General features: G+C 50.9%; 1 protein-coding gene across 2 annotated transcripts; it reads left to right on the top strand.

Annotated features, from left to right (window-relative positions):
- The first annotated feature begins 4725 nt into the window (after positions 1-4725).
- Positions 4726-16116, top strand: TFE3 (transcription factor binding to IGHM enhancer 3). Of its 2 annotated transcripts, none has more exons than XM_027054013.2 (10): positions 4726-5018; positions 7309-7422; positions 8505-8799; positions 9442-9687; positions 9770-9874; positions 11344-11461; positions 11822-11878; positions 12053-12128; positions 13644-13791; positions 14278-16116. In XM_027054013.2, exons 1-10 carry the CDS (start codon positions 4903-4905, stop codon positions 14716-14718), a joined length of 1716 nt encoding a protein of 571 aa, XP_026909814.1. In that variant the 5' UTR covers positions 4726-4902; the 3' UTR covers positions 14719-16116. The 2 variants fall into 2 exon arrangements, with proteins under 2 accessions (XP_026909814.1, XP_026909815.1); XM_027054014.2 differs by having other exon boundaries at positions 4994-5018; positions 8561-8799.
- The last annotated feature ends 472 nt before the right edge of the window (positions 16117-16588 follow it).

The following is a 16588-nucleotide window of genomic DNA, read 5'->3' as shown; positions in this document are numbered from 1 at the left end:
TCCTTTGCTTGTGGCTACATCACGTTGCATCGCCTTCTCTTTTTCTGTCAAATCTGCCTCTGCCTTCCTCTTATAAGGACACTTGTGATTACAGTCAGGTTCCATTCAGATAATCCAGGATAATCTCCCCATCTCAAAATCCTTTTTTTTTAAAATGTTTATTTCTTTTTGACAGAGAGAGAGAGAGAGAGAGAGAGAGAGAGACAGAGTCCAAGCAGGGTGGAGGGTGGTTCCAGAGAGAGAGACACACAGAATCTGAAGCAGGCTTCAGACTGAGCTGTCAGCACAGAGCCCCATGTGGGGCCCAAACTCGTGAACTGCAAGATCATGACCCAAACCGAAGTCTAACACTCAACCACTCAACCGACTGAGCCACCCAGGCACCCCTCCCTGTCTCAAAATCATTAATTAAACCACATATGCAAACCATATTTTGCCATAAAAGGTAACACTCACAGGTTCCGGGGATTAGGACACGGACATTTTTTTTTTGGGGGGGGATCATTAGTCAGCTGACCACACCATCCTATGACAGTTAACAGCTCTACTACTTTACAACCTTACAGAAGACCAAACTCTCTCTCTAATCACTCACTATCTTCCCATAGTCTCTCCAACTGCACCCCAAACCATCTCCCAACCCCCTAATGGTATTCCCAATTTACCCTCCAATAGCTCCCACCTGCACTCTTAAACTGTTTCTGGCAGCCCCATTCCTCCTGAAGACCTTCACATGATCCTTGAGTTGTAACTCAAGGATATGTATGCAAATATGTATGCAAACTGTTATGTAATAGATCCTACCCTTGCCCCAAGCCACCCTTGATCACCACTCACATCTAGCCCTAAACATGCCCAACTTCACCATCCGAGTGCCCTCTCTTCTCCCTCCATATCTCCTGGGTTTTTTTTAAACAACAAAAAAATCTTAAATGTTAATTTATTTTTGAGAGAGAGGGAGAGTGCTCAGGCACATGCGTGAGCAGGGGAGGGGCAGAGAGAGGTGGGGGTAACAGGTTCTGAAGCAGGATCTGCGCTGACAGCAGTGAGCCCAATGTGGGGCTGGAACTCATGAACCATGAGATCATGAACTGAGCAGAAATCAGACACTTAACCGACTGAGCCACCCAGGCGCCCTCTTCCATATCTCCTGTTTTTTTCCCACCCCACAGTTGCCTTATAATGAGACCCCACATGCAAGAGAGAGAGAGAGAGAGAATGATAGGGAGCAGGGTTGAAAAATTGTGAAGTTGTGAGCAAGAGATTAAGAGAGAGACTGAGAGGGAGGACGAGCTTATTGTGGAGAGTATGTGATGGGCAGCACTTGTCATGGAGATATTTGAGATGTGTGTATGAAGCTCGTATTTGTAGAACTGGGATGTGTGACAGGATGATTAGCCTGTGAGTCTAACGCTGCAGAATTTTTTCTCCCAATCTGCTGCAAGTCTTTTAAATTTGTAGCATCTTGCAACAGATTACAGTTTTATATATTTTTTAAATGTTTATTTATTTCGAGAGGGAGAGAGAGTGCCATCAGGGGAGGGGCAGAGAGAGGGGGGGAGAGAGTGAATCCCAAGCAGGCTCCATGCTGTCAATGCAGCACCCTACTTGGGGCTCAAGAGACCATGACCTGAGCCAAAATCAAGAGTCAAATGCTTAACCGATTGAGCCACCCAGGCCCCCCTAGAGTTCTATATTTTGATGTCATCAAACTGGAGACATAGTGCAGCAGGGTGGTAAGGAATGCTTGGGTTCCAATTCCAGGTTTTATAAACTGGGATTACCTAGAGCAAGTGACTTAACCTAGCTGTACCCCGGTTTCCTGACCTAGAATTTGGGATAATAAATGGAACCCTACTCAGAGGTCTGTTGTGACAATTAAAATGAATTAATGCAGATAAAGTACCAAGAATGACCAATCAGTGTTGCTTATTGTTACTTTTTAAAAGTTTATTTACTGATTTTGAGAGTGGGGGGAGGGGCAGAGAGAGAGGGAGAGAGAGAATCCCAAGCAGGCTCCAGGCTGTCAGTGCAGAGCCTGACGTGGGGCTCAATCCCACAAACTATGAGATCATGACCTGAGCTGAAATCAAGAGTCAGATGCTTAACTGACTGAGCCACCCAGGTGCCCCTTTAACATTTTTTTTAATGTTTATTTATTTTGGAGGGAGGGAGGGAGAGAGAGAGAGAGAGAGAGAGAGAGAGAGAGAGAGAGAGAGAAAACTAGTAGGGGAGGAGCAGAGAGAAAGGGAAACAAGAGGATACAAAGTGGGCTCTGTGCTGACAGCAGTGAGCCTGATATGGGGCCCAAACTCACAAGCCAAGTTTTTAATATTTTTCTGAATGTTTATTTATTTCTGAGAGAGAAAGAGAGAGAGAGTGTGTGAATGTCAGTGGTGGAGGGGCAGAGAGAGAGCAGCAGGGAGGATACAAAGCGGGCTCCTTTCGTCAAATTTTTAAATGTATTCTCCAAAAGTATTTTGTTCTGATGTTTTTAAAGTTTCTTTTTTTATGTTTAGGTCTTTAATCTGGAATTTTTAAAAAAGATTTTAGTTTTAAGTAATCTCTACACCCAATGTGGGACTCGAACTCATGACCCTGAGATCAAGAGTTCGCTTCATGGACACGCTCCATGGACTGAGCCAGCCTGGCGCTCCATGGAATTATTTTTTCTGAATTGTGTAAATTAGGAGTCTAATCCCTCCCCCCAAAAGACAGTCATTTCTCCTCAAACCATTTTAGTAAATTCGTCCATCTCCCTCCCAGTTACTTGAAATATCATTTTTGAAACATCATTTACTAATTCTCACAAGTATCTAGGTCGATTTTTGGACTTCTCCTGTACCATAGATCTCATTTGCTATTCCTATTCCCATATCACAATGTTTTACTTACTAATGATTTATGGTATATTTTGAATCTGGTAAGACAATGCTCCATCCTTTCTTCCTCTTTTGTAAGATTACATATTCTTACATATTCAAGGTACCACAGGAATTTTAACATCAGGTTTACAAATTCCATTTTGGAAATGTTATTGGTAATGTGTTGATTTAAAAAAAAAGTTATTCCGGGGTTACTTGGCTGGCTCAGTCGGTAGAGCATGCAACTCCTGATTTGCATGTTTTAAGAGTTTTAAGTTGTTTGTTGCAAGTTTTAAGAGTTGCAGAGTTTTAAGTTCAAGACCCAGGTTGGGTGTAGAGATTACTTAAAAATAAAATGTCTTTTTGTAAATTTCTTTAATGTTTATTTTTGAGAGAGAGAGAGACAGAGCGTGAGTGGGGGAGGGGCAGAGAGCGAGGGAGACACAGAAGCTGAAGCAGGCTCCAGGCTCTGAGCTGTCAGCACAGAGCCTGAAGCGGGGCTCAAACTCACGAACTACGATATCATGATCCAAGCTGAAGTCGGACGCTTAACCAACTCAGCCACCCAGGTGCCCCTAAAAATAAAATATTTTTAAAAAGATTCATTTGGGGAAGAAGTGTCATCTTTATTATGTGGATAATGGGGTTGTGTGGAAATAAGGGTGCCAAACACAGGAATGCACAAAGCTCAGTGAAGTTCTCTGAGGTACAAGGGTTGTGTAAGGTCTTGGGACGTTGGGAAGGAGGAAGGGAAGGTTGTAGGTCCAGGTGTTTTGTGAGCTGACTGTGCACCTGAAGGTGTGGGCAGGGGACCCTCCGCTGTGTGCATGCCAATTTGCATGTATCTGGAACACAGAAGAGCTCAATCAAGATTTGGTGAATTAGTGCACAAATGAGTGAATCAATTAAGTTTTGGAGAGCTTATTGTCTGACAAACAACTGCTAGCACTTTTCATAAATTATCTCTAAACCTCATAACAACCCTGCCATACAGGTATTATGAACCCCAATTGACAGGCCAGGAAAGCTGAGGCTTGGGGAGGGGCAATCCCTTGCCCAAATCCAAACCCGGGTCTTTATGATTCTAGAAGTCATTCACCGAAGGTACCAGGTCTAATTTCCATCTTTCTACTCATCCATCTACCTGTCAAAGATTTATTAAAGACTTACTGTGTAGCATAACGTCCTAGTACAACAACCGCTCTAGGTGACAGAGCAGGCGCAGCGCTCCCGGGAGGACCAGCTGGGCGGCTAGTTAGTGGGTACTGAAAAGGCGGGGGGTTCTGGTCCAGGGAATGTAGCTGCCAAGGCCTCATAGTTTTGGGTTTGGCTGAGGAGGCCACGGCCAGATGGAGGTTGCAGCGCGGTCTAGGGAGCAGGTATTACGAATATTGACCAAGAGGGGGCGCAGTTCTGCCGCTAGAAGAGTGGCCTGGAGACCCTCTGCACGCCTACAGGCCATCGATGCGCAGGCGCAGAGGACTCAAGGAGCGGCTTAAAAAAAAAAAATCTTGCGGGGGGGGGGGGGAATCTTTTGAGAGGAGGGGCGTGGCTTAATAAAATTCCCTCTTGCTGATTTGCCTCTGTCTCTGAGGGCGTGGCCTAAATGCGTCCTTCTCCGAATGAGGGCTGGCCGAATCTAGTTTTCCCTCGGCGTCGGAGGCGTAGCTTAGGGCGGGCCCTAGAGCCACCCCTCTATGATTGGCCGCCTTGCTCAGAGGGGGTGGCCCGGTGAGCTGTCCATCCTCCGTGTGGTCACTTCCTGTGGAGTTTCCCCAGCCCTAAGAGGAGGGGGGAGAGGACGAGGGGGAGGAGGGCGGTCGTCCGGGGTTAGGTTGGGGGGGGGTGTTGGTCCGTTCAGGGCGGGGGATGACTCACTGCCCATCCCATCGCCCCGACGCCGCCCGCCCGCGCAGAGCTGGCTCCATGGCTTAGCGGAGGAGGCGGTGGCGAGCGGGGGGAGGGGGACTCTTATTTTGTTAGGGGGACCGGGCCGAGGCCCGACCGGCCTGGCAGGGCTCGCCCGGGGCCGGGCGTCATGTCTCATGCGGCCGAGCCAGCTCGGGACGGCGTAGAGGCCAGCGCGGAAGGCCCTCGAGCCGTGTTCGTGCTGTTGGAGGAGCGCAGGCCAGCCGACTCGGCCCAGCTGCTCAGGTGCGGGGCCGCCTGGGGCCGGTAGTGCCTACTGGGGTTCCTGGGGGCCTTATCTGGGGGGACAGCGGGAGCCCAAGACTGGGATTGGAGGCCCTCGGCCTGGGTTTGGAGGACGTCGGGGCGCCGGTCTTGGGGGGGCACCTAAGGAATCCGTCGGCGGCCTGCTTGGACTGAGGCTTAAAGAAGTCATGGAAGTGCATGAAGGGAGGCCTGTTTCCGATTTGGGGGTTTAGAGAGGAAGGTTGTGTTGTGTCCACAGCCTGGTCTAGGGTAACTGAACTTGGGGGACTGAGGCTGAATTTGGGGTCCTTCAGTCAGGCATGGATTTAAGGGGGTACTCTAGGTGAGGCACTGATTTTAAGGGACTTTTCCCCTCAGTGGCAGAGAAGGGGTCCTGGGAGACAGAAGTGCTTTCTTGGTCGCTGGTTGCTGGATGATTCCCAGTGGCTGGTTGCTGGAAGCTATGTTTAGGGGTAACATGAATCTGGAGGGATTTGGGGGTATCTCAGATATGCTACATGGGACCGGCTTCGTGAGTGTATGTGAGTGAGCAAGAGAAGGAACATTCATCAAGACTTGACCGGAATAATTACTTCACCCCTGCCCACCCACCCAGCTGGGTCAGATCCCAGGGATAGTGGAAAAGTCCTCTTCCCACACCCCCATAGGGGCTTGAACGGGGGATAGTGAGGCTTACAGAGGCAACAGAGATGGTGCTACCTCTTAGAGAAGAAGGCCTCAGACCTTATTTGGGAACCCAGAGGAGGGTCTTGTTCCTGCTGCCACCCACCCTAGCCTCTCAGCCAGCCTTGATCACCCCCTGCGCGCGCACGTGTGTGTGCGCGCCCGGGCTTCTGTGCTCACACGTACATTCTTTTTCTCTTCCTCTCCCAGTCTGTCTCTCAGACCCTGGAAACAATCTCGAATCTGTCCCTAGAGCTGGAATGAGCACCAATTGCACCATCCCTGCCTGAGTGGGTCCTCTGTGGCCTCTTCCCATCCTCACCTCCATCAGCAGGCTTGTAAGCCCCAGCCCTCTCTGTCCACTCGCTGCCCACCCCAGTGTCCCATCTCTTCCAACTTCTGTGCAATGGGTGTGTGAGCATGAGATAGGGCTTTGCCTGCTTTCTTCCTAGGATTGTGCTGAGCTCAGCGGCTCCCCGAGCTTCCTCTTCCCGACTTCCTGGGTGGTTTTAGGTCCCCATCTGAGGGTGAGGAAAGGAAGGAAGACAGATCCTTGGGGAGGGGAGAGAATTCTTGTCAAGTGAAGTCACCCACAATCTCAGAATTTTAAATCTTTGACTCAATTCAGGATGCATATCCATCCACGTGCATGTCAATGCCCCCTACACACTAGGGTCTTGCACCCAGCATGCAGGGCTGAGCAGGAGCCTTTGCATCTGATAGGCTTCCCTGTCTTCTGATGCCTTCATAACAATCTGGATCTTCACATTAGTGGAAATAGTTGAAAAGTAGGGGTGTACGTGGCTTCTTATTTTGTGTCAAGTGGGTGTTGGTATTAGAGGTGTGTGTGTGTTTTGTTCTATCCAAAAAAACAGGAGAGCGCTGGACAAGCCAAGAAAAGAATGCTTGTATAAGCGGATCATCCACCCAAATTCCTCCTCTTTTAAATCCAAATTGCTGGTATGAGGGGAGCCTTTGATATTTACATTTTGTATTTGGGTGTGCATTGGCATCCCCTGAACTCTGGCTGAGGAGGGGGGGCACTCATTTGCAAAGTCTCAGATCCTTCCGTCAAGTGAATCATCGACCCCAGTTCTTTGTGATGCATTCAGTTTGTGTTACAATGGACTGTTATGCCGAAGGATGCCCCTACCGTGCTGTGAGCGTGTAGACAAACGTGGGCTCACATTCAGCTGTCAGGACAACAGTAGGGGGTGTGGGGGCTGGAAGAGCTGTGAATGCAAAGTCAGGACTCCTGCAAAGTGAATTGTCATTCCTAAATTCTCCATTTCTATTTTCCTCAAACCCAGGTTGTTACACATGATTGTGTTAGAGTGAGGAGTTGGGATCCTGGCATTCTTACTATTTTGAATCCTAAGGGACTGTGGGTAACAGAGCAAAAGAGAGTGGGGAGTGGAGAGGGAGGAAGACCTCAGAGTTCCTGGTGGTGGTACCCAGCAGAGTGGCCTCCTGTGAAAGGGACACTCTGTTCCCCTCTCCCTGGCACGGGACACTCTCCTCCCACTCCCCACTCTTTCTCTCTCAGAGGGGAGTGAGGTCTCTATACAACCACTGACCATCACCCTTACTTCCTTTCCACCCTCAGCCTCAACTCTTTGCTTCCGGAATCTGGGATTGTTGCTGACATCGAGTTAGAAAGCGTCCTCGATCCTGACAGCTTCTACGAGCTCAAAAGCCAACCCCTACCACCACGCTCAAGGTATGTCTCCGTTGACTCCCCTCCCAATTCCTCTGCCCCACCATCCCCTCTTGATATGCAGAGGCCCTCAGTGCCAGCCCAAGCCTTTCACCAGCCTGTATTTTCCAGACAGTAAAATTGGGGGCAAGAAACAGTGTGTCACACAGGAAAGCAGGTGGCCAAGCTAGGATTCCAGCAAGACCTCGCCTGCCTCCCCTCCACCCCACTTGCATACCTATTGATACACAAATATTGCAGCCAACCTAAGAGGCCCAGAGTCCTGGGCTGGCCAGCATTCCAGCAGCCCCCAGGTGGACGGAGCCAGACCCACAACCCCTGCTCACCCCTTCCTCCTTTCGACAAACGCACCCACCCCAGCCCTTGAGGAACCCCTGCTGGTCTCTTCTTTCTCCAAGCTTGGACGTCTAAATGTGCTGAGTCATCGGCCTGGGCTCTAAGAGAGGGGAGGGGACCTGGAAGAGGGGCAGGAAGAGAGGATTGTGAAATCTTCGAGATTTTCAAGACCGACTAGCTCCTGAGACTACAGGCCTAGGCAGGGGAGGACAACAGGCCTGCAGTTGCCCTTGTAGCCAGATGCCCATCACCAGGAGCTCAGGGAGCATCTTAGCCCCAAGTTGAGCTTAAGAGCCTTCTGTATCCAAATGTACTGCCACAGCCTCAGTTTGGCATCCTGCTGTCCTTTAAATAGATTGAACCCTGCTCCTGGAGCCTAGCAATGGCATCTTTGCTCAGTGTTTGAAAAGGCCCAAATCCAGCCTTCACTATAAGGACTGAGGGCTAAAATTCCCCCACCAGACTGTAATCCCTGAAGGCTGGGACTGGGCTTAGTTACAGTGTCTCCCCCATCAGACAGTGACCCCTGAGGGCTGGGACTGGGCTGAGTTCTCCTATCTCTTACCCTATCAGACTGTGATCCCTGAAAGCTGTGACCAGGCTTGGTTCCTATGTCTCCCCCTCCACACCTTGGCCTCCGAAGGCAGAAAATGGGCCTAATTCCAGTGTCTACTCCATCCCATTATGATTCCTTAGACTTGGGACGAGACTTTTAGCTTACCTGTGGCCCCATATTTCCCATTCCACAGCCTCCCAATATCACTGCAAGCCACCCCAGCTACACTCTCTGCATCATCTTCTGCAGGGGGCTCCAGGACCCCTGCCATGTCGTCGTCTTCTTCATCGCGGGTCTTGCTGCGGCAGCAGCTAATGCGGGCCCAGGCCCAGGAGCAGGAGAGGCGTGAGCGTCGGGAACAGGCTGCAGCCTCTTCCTTCCCCAGTCCTGCACCTGCCTCTCCTGCCATCTCTGTGGTCGGCGTCTCCACTGGGGGCCACACATTGGGCCGTCCTCCCCCTGCTCAGGTGCCCAGGGAGGTGCTCAAGGTAAGGTGACATACAGAGGGCCTGGGAGGGGTCTCTTATGACTGAGGAATGGTCCTAGTAGCTCTTGAGCAAAGTCCTAGGTGCTCTAAGGAAGGTCCCAGTTACTGTTAAAATAGGCTGTTAGCATCCCATTGTGTTTAGGGATGTGTTGTGGAGTTGTGAGGGGTCCTTGGGAGCCACAGGATGTCTTGGGGACCACGGAAGGTCGTGAGTGCCTCGAGTGGGCCCTGGGGACTATGAAGTAACCCCAGGAAGAACTTTGTAGGAAGGGATTCATGTATGTGTGATGCATTAGAAGTTTTGCCATTGGGGTGTCTTGGGAAGCCATGTATGGTTCTCAGGTGTCTTAGGTGGTGTTAGAGACTAGGGGGGGATGGTCTTGGGGACTGTGACACGGTGCTCCAGAAACTGAGGGATTCTGTCCACCATGGGTGGATCTTGGGGGCTCAGAGGGATTTCTAAAAAAAAGAGTTTGGGTCCTGGAGGAGACTTAACCAGTATTTGGGGAGGGGGTCTCAGATTCTGGGCCTGGTTTGCTGGTCTGAGCCTAGAAACAGATGACCTCTGAGGGTCAGGCTGGGGCTGAGGGTCACCCCTGTCCTACCTTGCCTCCCCCCATCCCTCCTCACCCTTATCCCACAGGTGCAGACCCATCTAGAGAACCCGACGCGTTACCACCTGCAGCAGGCACGCCGGCAGCAGGTGAAACAGTACCTGTCCACCACACTTGGCCCCAAGCTGGCTTCCCAGGCCCTCACCCCACCACCGGGGGCTGCAAGTGCCCAGCCCCTCCCTGCCCCTGAGGCTGCCCATGCTACTGGCCCCACCGGCAGTGCTCCCAACAGCCCCATGGCTCTACTCACCATCGGGTCCAGCTCAGAGAAGGAGGTAAGTGGCTGTAGACGACCTTCCTATGCTCCCCTTTCTCCAGCTTCTTCTAACACTCTTCCATATTTACTTATTCCCCTAGATTGATGATGTCATTGATGAGATCATCAGCCTGGAATCCAGTTACAACGATGAGATGCTCAGCTATCTGCCTGGAGGCACTGCAGGGCTGCAGCTCCCCAGCACGGTGAGGCCCAGGGATGGGAGGCTGGTCTGAACATCAGTGCATCCCTCTATCACTGAGACTACACCCATGCTGGCTGTGTACATAAGACCCTCGCTTTGGATTGTACTAAGATCAAGAAGGAGGCCGTATGATGAAGATAAAGCATACCAATGCCCTGGTACCTTGTGTTGGACTGCATGGAGAGGTAGACCTTGTAGATTTTGATATATGCAGGGTGGAGACTTCATGTAAATATCAGTGCATACCCAAGCACTCAAGCTTCAGTCTGGGAGGGACCAAGAAATGGAACTCTTGCAGCAATTTGAATGTACCAAAAGATTCAGGTCATTGGGACATACCCAGACCATGTAGTGATTGGAACATATCAAAAGTCATAAAACATAGGGTGGCTGAACCTTGTGATTGGAATGTACAACATCTCTTTCAGTGAACCATGCCAAGAGGCTGGGTCATTTTTAGAGAGGGGATAAAACTCTCTAGAGCAAAGGATGTACCAATAAATTGTAACATTCTGGTTCTGGAACATTCCAGAAGTCCCATAACTTGCTTTGGGACATACCAAGTGGCTGTAACTTTGTTCTAACTTACCTGAAGGACAGAGCATGTATAAAAATGGCATCAGCTTCTCAGAATTTTTTATTGATTTGGAACAGCTAAAGAATGGGACCTTATATTACATGGGTCCAGCAGACCAGCAGGGGTTTCAAGAGATGGGACTAATTCATCAAGAGGTGGGACCAATTACTTAAGGATTAGTGTGTTGCCCTAGAGTATATCCAGGAGAGTGCAAAGGAGAGAGAAAACACTGAGGCTGGGATAAAAGCAGTGAGTGCTCGTGGAGTAGTTGGATGAGAACTCCTGAGAGATCAGAACGTGTAGGAAGATACTAGAGTCACGAGCTTGGTGCTTGACGATGTACATAAGGTGGTGCGACATAATCATGGCAAAAGACTAGAGATAGGGCTAGAACTCTCCAGAAGGCTGGATTTTGGATGGAACATTACCATGATAATTTCCCAAGGTCTGAGGAGATTGGGTTGGAGTGTTCCAAGAATGCTGAGTTGAGTTGGAATGTTCTGCTAGGAGGGACTAGCGGATTGGAATGTTGCCTTGGAGCCATCAAAGACCTGAGAAGGGTGGTTTTCCAGCATTTCTTCTCAGAGCCAATCCCAGAGTTTGGGAGAGGGGCTTCAGAGGATGATCTGAAGTATTTGAGGGCCTGCAGGGGCATGATGAACAGGCCCAGCACGCTCAGGTCCCCTGGCAAAGCAGGGTAGGTACCCTAGATCCTGTCTTTCCTATCTGTGAAATTCCCTTGAAGGAGAAGGAAAGGTTCCCCATGCTGAGTCAGCCAGCCCTTGCATTAGATTGTCTCTGGAGTATGCGGAGGGTTGGGAGCCTGGTTCTGAGAAAGGGCCAAGCCTGGGGGCTGGTCCCAACCGTCATTTCTCTGCCCTCCCTGCCCCCAGCTGCCTGTGTCAGGGAATCTGCTTGATGTGTACAGCAGTCAGGGCGTGGCCACGCCTGCCATCACCGTCAGCAACTCCTGCCCTGCTGAGCTGCCCAACATCAAACGGGAGATCTCTGGTAAGGGCCAGGGTCTTGGCCCTTCGTGTCCATGCCATACCCCGGGGTGAGCCCCATATCAACCAGGTGGGCCTGATGCTGGGGGAAGGGCTCTAAGCAGACAGAAACGGGCTGTTTGCCCTCTTTTTCCACGTGGACCCTGGACTTGCTTTTACCCCATTTCCTCTTGTCTTGGGTTTTAACAAATGACCTATCACCCGGGCTTCTTAAAAAAAAAAATCATAAAAGTGGCACTTTTAAAAAAAATCATTTCCCTGCCTGCGCCCACCAAATCCTACCCGCCCCCACCCCGGCAGCTGCACTTGCTGCCCTGTTTCTCTCCTGTGTGCAGAGGCCCTGACTACTCCCACTCTCTTCCAGAGACAGAGGCCAAGGCCCTTTTGAAGGAACGACAGAAAAAAGACAATCACAACCTAAGTGAGTGCATGTATATGCCCCTGCCAGCGTGCTGTGCCGCCCTGCCTTAATCCACACCCTGGCCTTCCTTGGGGGATCTCTCCCTGCAATAGCCTCTCCCAACCCCCCAAATCCTCCTCTTCCCTCTTCAGCCCATTGACAACTTTCCTACTCTTCTCCCCCCACCCCCCAAAGTTGAGCGTCGCCGGCGATTCAACATTAACGACAGGATCAAGGAGCTGGGCACCCTTATCCCCAAGTCCAGTGACCCGTGAGTCTGGGCCTTAGGGGAGCTGAAGGCTGGCGGGAAGTGGGACAAGGGCCCCATTCCCCTAAAGTTCTTCCTGGGGCGTAACCTTCCAGCATTTCTACTCCTGGCTGTCTCCCACCTAGCCTTCATCACCCTGAACAGGATTGATACTCCTCATTGTCATCAACCTAAAATTTTAGATGCATGACATTGTAGTCTGTGTGCCTCCTCTGGTCCCCGTAGGACATAGGCACTTACTTCCTTCTTTTTTTTTTAATTTTTAATTTTATTATTATTATTTTTTGAGAGAGAGAGGGCACAAGTGAGCAAGTGGCAGAGAGAGTGGGAGAGAGAGAATCCCACGAGGGCAGAGAGAGAAGCGGAGCTCACCCAAAGCAGGGCTCGAACTCACCCCATGCAGGGCTCAAATTCACAAACCGGTGAGATCATGACCTGAGCCAAAGTCTAGTGCTTAACCGACTGAGCCACCCAGGTACCCCTAGGCACTTAGTTTCTTGTTCACTTAGTGCTTCCTATATTCATTCAAGAAATGTATTGAGCTTCTTTGTATCAGAGACCATGCTAGGCCGTGAGGGTACCAGAGGCACAAAACAGACAAAAATCCCTGATATGGAACTGATATTTTAGTGGAGGCAGACAGACCACAAACAAGATAAATAACTAAAGTCTGAGTGATTATTATGAGTGTTGTGGAGAAAATTAAAGAATAGAAGATGGAGGGAGGGCACCTGGCTGGCTCAGTCAGTAGAGCATGCAACTCTTGATCTCAGGGTCATGAGTTCAAGCCCTACATTGGGCACAGACCTTACTTTAAAAAAAAAAAGAATAGGGGCACCTCAGTGGCTCAGTTGCTTAAGCGTCTGACTTTGGCTCAGGTCATGATCTCACCATTTGTGGGTTCGAGCCCTGCATTGGACTCCATGCTGATAGTTCGGAGCCTGCTTGGGATTCTTGCTTTATCTCTCTGACCCTCCCCAACTCATGGTTTTTCTCTCTCTCTCAAAATAAATAAACTAAAAAAAAAGAACATGGGGGAATGTTGGCAAGGGTTACAACTTGGGGTGAGGAGGGTGGGCACAGGGCAGGCCTTGACTGACAAGGAAACATTTGAATAAAGATCCTAAGGAGGTAAAGTAGGAGCCATCTGAGTGTCTTGGAAAGAGTGTTTGAGGCAGAGGGCAGAGCTGGGCTGGAGCCCCTGAGGTGGGAGTGGTTTTCTGAGTTCTAGGAGCATTAAGAAGCCTGTGTAGCTGTAGTGACAGGAATCTAAGGGATGTAGGCAAGAAGCAGTGAGGGATCAGGTCAGAGAGGGCCTCCTGGGTTCATGGTGTGATGGGACACCATTGGAATGTTCCAGGCAGGGAGTTTCCATCTGAGCATTGTATATCCTTGATGTATACCCCCCCTTTCAGATCTAGGCCTACAGCGGGGTGCTCTGCCTAGTGCAATTCCCCCTCGGCTCCCGAGACCCCGTCTGCAACCCCCCCCTTCTTTCTTCCCCCTTGGGCCCTACAGGGAGATGCGCTGGAACAAGGGCACCATCCTGAAAGCCTCTGTGGATTATATCCGCAAGTTGCAGAAGGAACAGCAACGCTCTAAAGACCTGGAGAGCCGGCAGCGATCCCTGGAGCAAACCAACCGCAGCCTGCAGCTCCGAATTCAGGTTTGGGAGGACAAGGCAGTGGCAGAGATTGGGGCGGGGGGGGGGGTGTGGGTGCTTCCTGCAGGCAGAGGCAGAGGAAGAACCGGCCAGGATTTTCCTGGCATGTTTGGGGGATCCCCGGGCTTCCCGATTCACATGATGGTGATGATAAATAGGAATCATAACATTAACAAGAACAATGATGGGGATTGGCTAACGTCTATAGTGTTTATCTTCAGCCATGCACTGTGAGGAGAGCCTTATCTCCACTTACTAAGTTGGTCCTCCCGACAGTCCTATGAAGCAGGGACCATTGTTGTACTCATTTTACAGATTGGGACTCTGAGGCTCAGAGAGGTTAAGCAACATGCCTAAAGTTACACAGCTAGTGAGTGGCAGAGGCTGATTTCGAACCCCGGCAGCCTGCCCTTTTCACCATTAAACTCCTCTGCCTCTGAGGAACTGTGAACCCCGTCTTACCCCACCCCCACCCCCTACTTTTTGCAGGAGCTAGAATTGCAGGCACAGATCCATGGTCTGCCAGTACCTCCCACCCCAGGGCTGCTCTCCCTGGCCACAACTTCTGCCTCTGACAGCCTCAAACCAGAGCAGCTGGACGTTGAGGAGGAGGGCAGGCCAGGCACAGCAACATTTCATGCAGCTGGGGGCTCTGCCCAGAGTGCTCCCCATCAGCAGCCCCCAGCGCCACCCTCGGATGCCCTTCTGGACCTGCATTTTCCCAGTGACCACCTGGGGGATCTGGGGGACCCCTTCCATCTAGGGCTAGAGGACATTCTGATGGAGGAGGAGGAGGGGGTGGTGGGAGGACTGTCTGGTGCCCTGTCCCCTCTGCGGGCTGCCTCCGACCCCCTGCTCTCATCGGTATCCCCCGCTGTCTCCAAGGCCAGCAGTCGCCGCAGCAGCTTCAGCATGGAGGAGGAGTCCTGATCAGGCCTCACCCCTCCCCTGGGACTTCCCCACCCAGGAAAGGAGGACAAGCGTCAGGATGAGGCCCGCCTTTTCCCCCACCCTCCCAAGAGACTGCCCTGCCCAGGTGTTCTGGGGGAAGAGAAGAGATGAGGCCCCACCCCTGTAACCAGGCAAGGAGGAGGAGTCAGATGAGGCCCCGCTCCCTCCCCACAATACCAGCTGGTAAGGTATTTAAGCCATGAAGAAGGTGGTAACATCAGGGCCTGTCACCTGGAGGTCACAGCCTCACCTGCACCCCATGGGACCCACCCTTGCCCAGGTGAGAGAAGACAGGGTGAGCTGGGCCCCTGAGACTTGGGGACTTTCCTAGCCAGGTCTCCAGGGATAAGGAGGTATCAAGATACTGGTCTATCCCCTCTCTTGGAACCACTAGTCTAGTCCACCATGGCAAGGAAGAGGGGTCAAAATAATAGAGGTCCCACCCAGGGGGTTTAAGCCCTGCCTCTTTCCCATTCTCCCTACCCTGTCCAGCCAAGGAACAGAAGTGAGAATGAGAGCCCCTTCACCTGGGAGCTCAGTCCTGGCCTTCTCGCAATGTAGGAGCCAGGCCCCTTCCCTTCCCTATAGGATCAGCCCAGCGCAGGTATTTCAGGCATGGAGGAGGCCATAAGATCAGGCCACCATGTGGAAATCACAGACCTTGTCCCTTAGCAACATCCCATCCAAGCATTCCACGCTTCAGCGGGGAGTGGCACTTAAGCTCCCCAGCCTTAACCTGGGACCAAGGGGACCTAACCTAGGAGGGCTCTGAGCCGACCTTGCCCTTGGAGAAGGGGACAAATCTTCAAATCTTGTGGGCCAACATTCCAGACCTAGGTCAGGAGTGAGAATTAGACCCTCAACTTTGGGCAGAGTCCTGCCTCCTTCCTTGAAGGGCAGTTTGGGGAAGTGATAGGGATTAGGGGGTACCAAGTACAGGTTCCCAGAACCAGCACCCCAGCATTCTGACATTTTGTATAGGAACAGGAGGAAGGAAGGGGCCTTTGTGGGGAGTTCTTGAGTCCAGGAAAAAGTGGAAGCCTGCCCTAACAAAGCAGAGGCTTGGAGGGAGGATTGCAAAAGCATATGTACCCCTCTTTTGTTTATCTGATTTTTTTATTGACCCTCCACTCAGAAGCTAGGCCACCTCCAACCTCCAGCCTCCACTCAGTTCTCCATTTGGAGGAGTCCTCCCCATTTCAGAGTTATTAAGAGACACTCCCTGCCCATCCCCATCCTTCCTACCACATACACCCAAGGTTGTCAGCTTTGGGTCCTTGGGGTCGAGCCCCAAGGAGGGTGTGCTAAGGGGTCTGTAGGTTTGTGATTAAAATAATAAATGCTAGGCGTGTTTGATGCGCTTTTAACTTTGGCAAAGTGTCTCCTGTCCTTGCTTTTGACTATACAGTGAGCATGGTCCATGTTGGCCAGGAAGAAGAAGGGTTCTTTGAAAAAAAACAATTTAAGTGAGATGGGCACAAGAATTTAGATAGAGGGACTTGAGGAAAACCCTGTAAGAAAAAGCAATCAGTCCTTAACTATCTGCCAGGTACACTCCTATTACAAGTGTTACACCTAATTTTTTTTATAAATGTTTATATTTGAGAGACAGACAGAACGCGATTGGAGGAGGGGCAGAGAGAGAAGAACTGAAGTGAGCTCTGTGCTGACAGCAGAGCCCGATGCATGGCTTGAAATCACGAGCTGTAAGATCATGACCTGAGCCAAAGTCAGAGGCTTAACCGACTGAGCCACCCAGGCGCCCCCGCCTAATTTTTTAATCTGAGGAATATTTATCAAGATAGTGCTGATTCTTATTCCCATTTCACGTTTGAAGAAACTGAGGGCC

Source organism: Acinonyx jubatus, chromosome X (genome assembly GCF_027475565.1).
Source record: "Acinonyx jubatus isolate Ajub_Pintada_27869175 chromosome X, VMU_Ajub_asm_v1.0, whole genome shotgun sequence".
Lineage (NCBI taxonomy): Eukaryota > Metazoa > Chordata > Mammalia > Carnivora > Felidae > Acinonyx > Acinonyx jubatus.
Note: the sequence above shows the minus strand (reverse complement) of the source record. Positions and strands in the feature narration are given on the sequence as shown.

Bases quoted from the DNA above. Each gene is read 5' to 3' on its own strand.
- TFE3 (XM_027054013.2), top strand. From the start codon at position 4,903: ATGTCTCATGCGGCCGAGCCAGCTCGGGACGGCGTAGAGGCCAGCGCG. The intron at 8,800-9,441 runs GTAAGGTGACAT...CTTATCCCACAG, and splicing joins TGCCCAGGGAGGTGCTCAAG to GTGCAGACCCATCTAGAGAA. The intron at 9,875-11,343 runs GTGAGGCCCAGG...CCCTGCCCCCAG, and splicing joins GGCTGCAGCTCCCCAGCACG to CTGCCTGTGTCAGGGAATCT.